The sequence below is a fragment of the Austrofundulus limnaeus genome, unplaced genomic scaffold (assembly GCF_001266775.1).
Source record: "Austrofundulus limnaeus strain Quisiro unplaced genomic scaffold, Austrofundulus_limnaeus-1.0 Scaffold135, whole genome shotgun sequence".
NCBI lineage: Eukaryota > Metazoa > Chordata > Actinopteri > Cyprinodontiformes > Rivulidae > Austrofundulus > Austrofundulus limnaeus.
This window is the reverse complement of record NW_013952537.1, coordinates 698,256-699,542: the sequence shown is the minus strand read 5'-3', so window position 1 is coordinate 699,542 and position 1,287 is coordinate 698,256. Positions and strand designations below refer to the sequence as shown.

Genomic DNA, 1,287 nt, shown 5'->3' with positions numbered 1-1,287 from the left:
ATTTTTATGTTTTATTTTTAGGAATGAAATAAATGAATAAACCAATCAAATAAAAAAATACAAAAAGTCAAAGAAAACATCATTACATTTAAGAAACTTGGCAAAATACAGATGATTTCACCCATTTTGTTGCTAAACTGGAAAATTTCCTTTGTGAAACAGGAAGTGACATCAAAGGGGAACTCCCTGGTCTTTGTTTATTGTTTATTTGAACTCTGATTCTTCTTCACCTCTCTTTGATATTAACTCAAAATAAACTAAAGAAACATCAGATTCTTCTCTACAGTTTGTGCTGTTAGCCGTTGTAAAAACGTTGTTTTCGTGCCGTCATTCCCCTTTGACATCACTTCCTGTTACTGGACATGCAAATATCACAACAGCTCAYCTCAGCACTGTGCTATGAATATTATCTTTCAAAMTGCATTCATATTTATCACAATGAATTGATGTCACAGGCACTTTAAACTCCATTTGTGCAGAAACTTGCTTTTGCTTTGCATCTACCTTTATGACTTTTTTCTTTTGTGTGTTCTTGTCTCGCCCAGAGCCTCCACAGAGTGTGTCCATCAGCTTTGTGGGTCACAAGGTGCTGAATAACAGCAATGACTACACCCTGCAGTGCACGGTGTTAAACGCGGCTCCGCTCGGAAATCTTACTGTGACCTTTTACAGAGGACTGACACCACTGAGCCACAACCAATCCACCAGTATTGAAAAGAAACCAGAGGATCAAAACTTCACAATGAGCTACAGGACCAGTAAAWATGACAACGGAGCCCAGTTCTGGTGTGAAGCAAAGCTGGAGCTGGGGCCCGGAGGACCAAAGCCCCCACCTGTGGTGAACTCAGAAAATCTCACAGCTGTGGTTAAATGTAAGTCAAAAACCAAATAAGATTCACAAGAAAAAGGAGTTGAATATTAAGAACTAAATCAAACCAAGGGATACACTATAAAAATATGCTTATTTTTCATTTACTCCCTATTTCCCCCCTTAACGCATAGGAGACAACAGAATACAGCGGGTAAAATAAGTATTGAACACGTCACCATTTTTCTCAGTAAATATATTACTAGAGGTGTTAATGACATGAAATTTTCACCAGATGTCGGTAACAACCCAAGTGATCCATACATACAAAGAAATCAAACCATAAATGTCCAGAAATGAAGTTATTTGTAATAATGTGGAATAATGTGGTGACGTGTTCAATCCTTATTTTACCCGCTGTATTATCTGCTCATATTCAGCCCAATGCTTCAGAATTCATTGGACAGAGCGTCATGGTG

General features: G+C 37.9%; 1 protein-coding gene across 1 annotated transcript in view; it reads left to right on the top strand.

Moving 5' to 3' along the window:
- Window positions 1-1,287, top strand: part of LOC106522689 (uncharacterized) — a gene marked incomplete in the record, with an annotated part of 21,053 nt that overhangs the window by 17,265 nt on the left and 2,501 nt on the right. Inside the window, 1 exon segment of the mRNA XM_014015813.1 lies at window positions 546-872. Within this exon segment, the coding sequence (XP_013871267.1) occupies window positions 546-872 (327 nt within the window).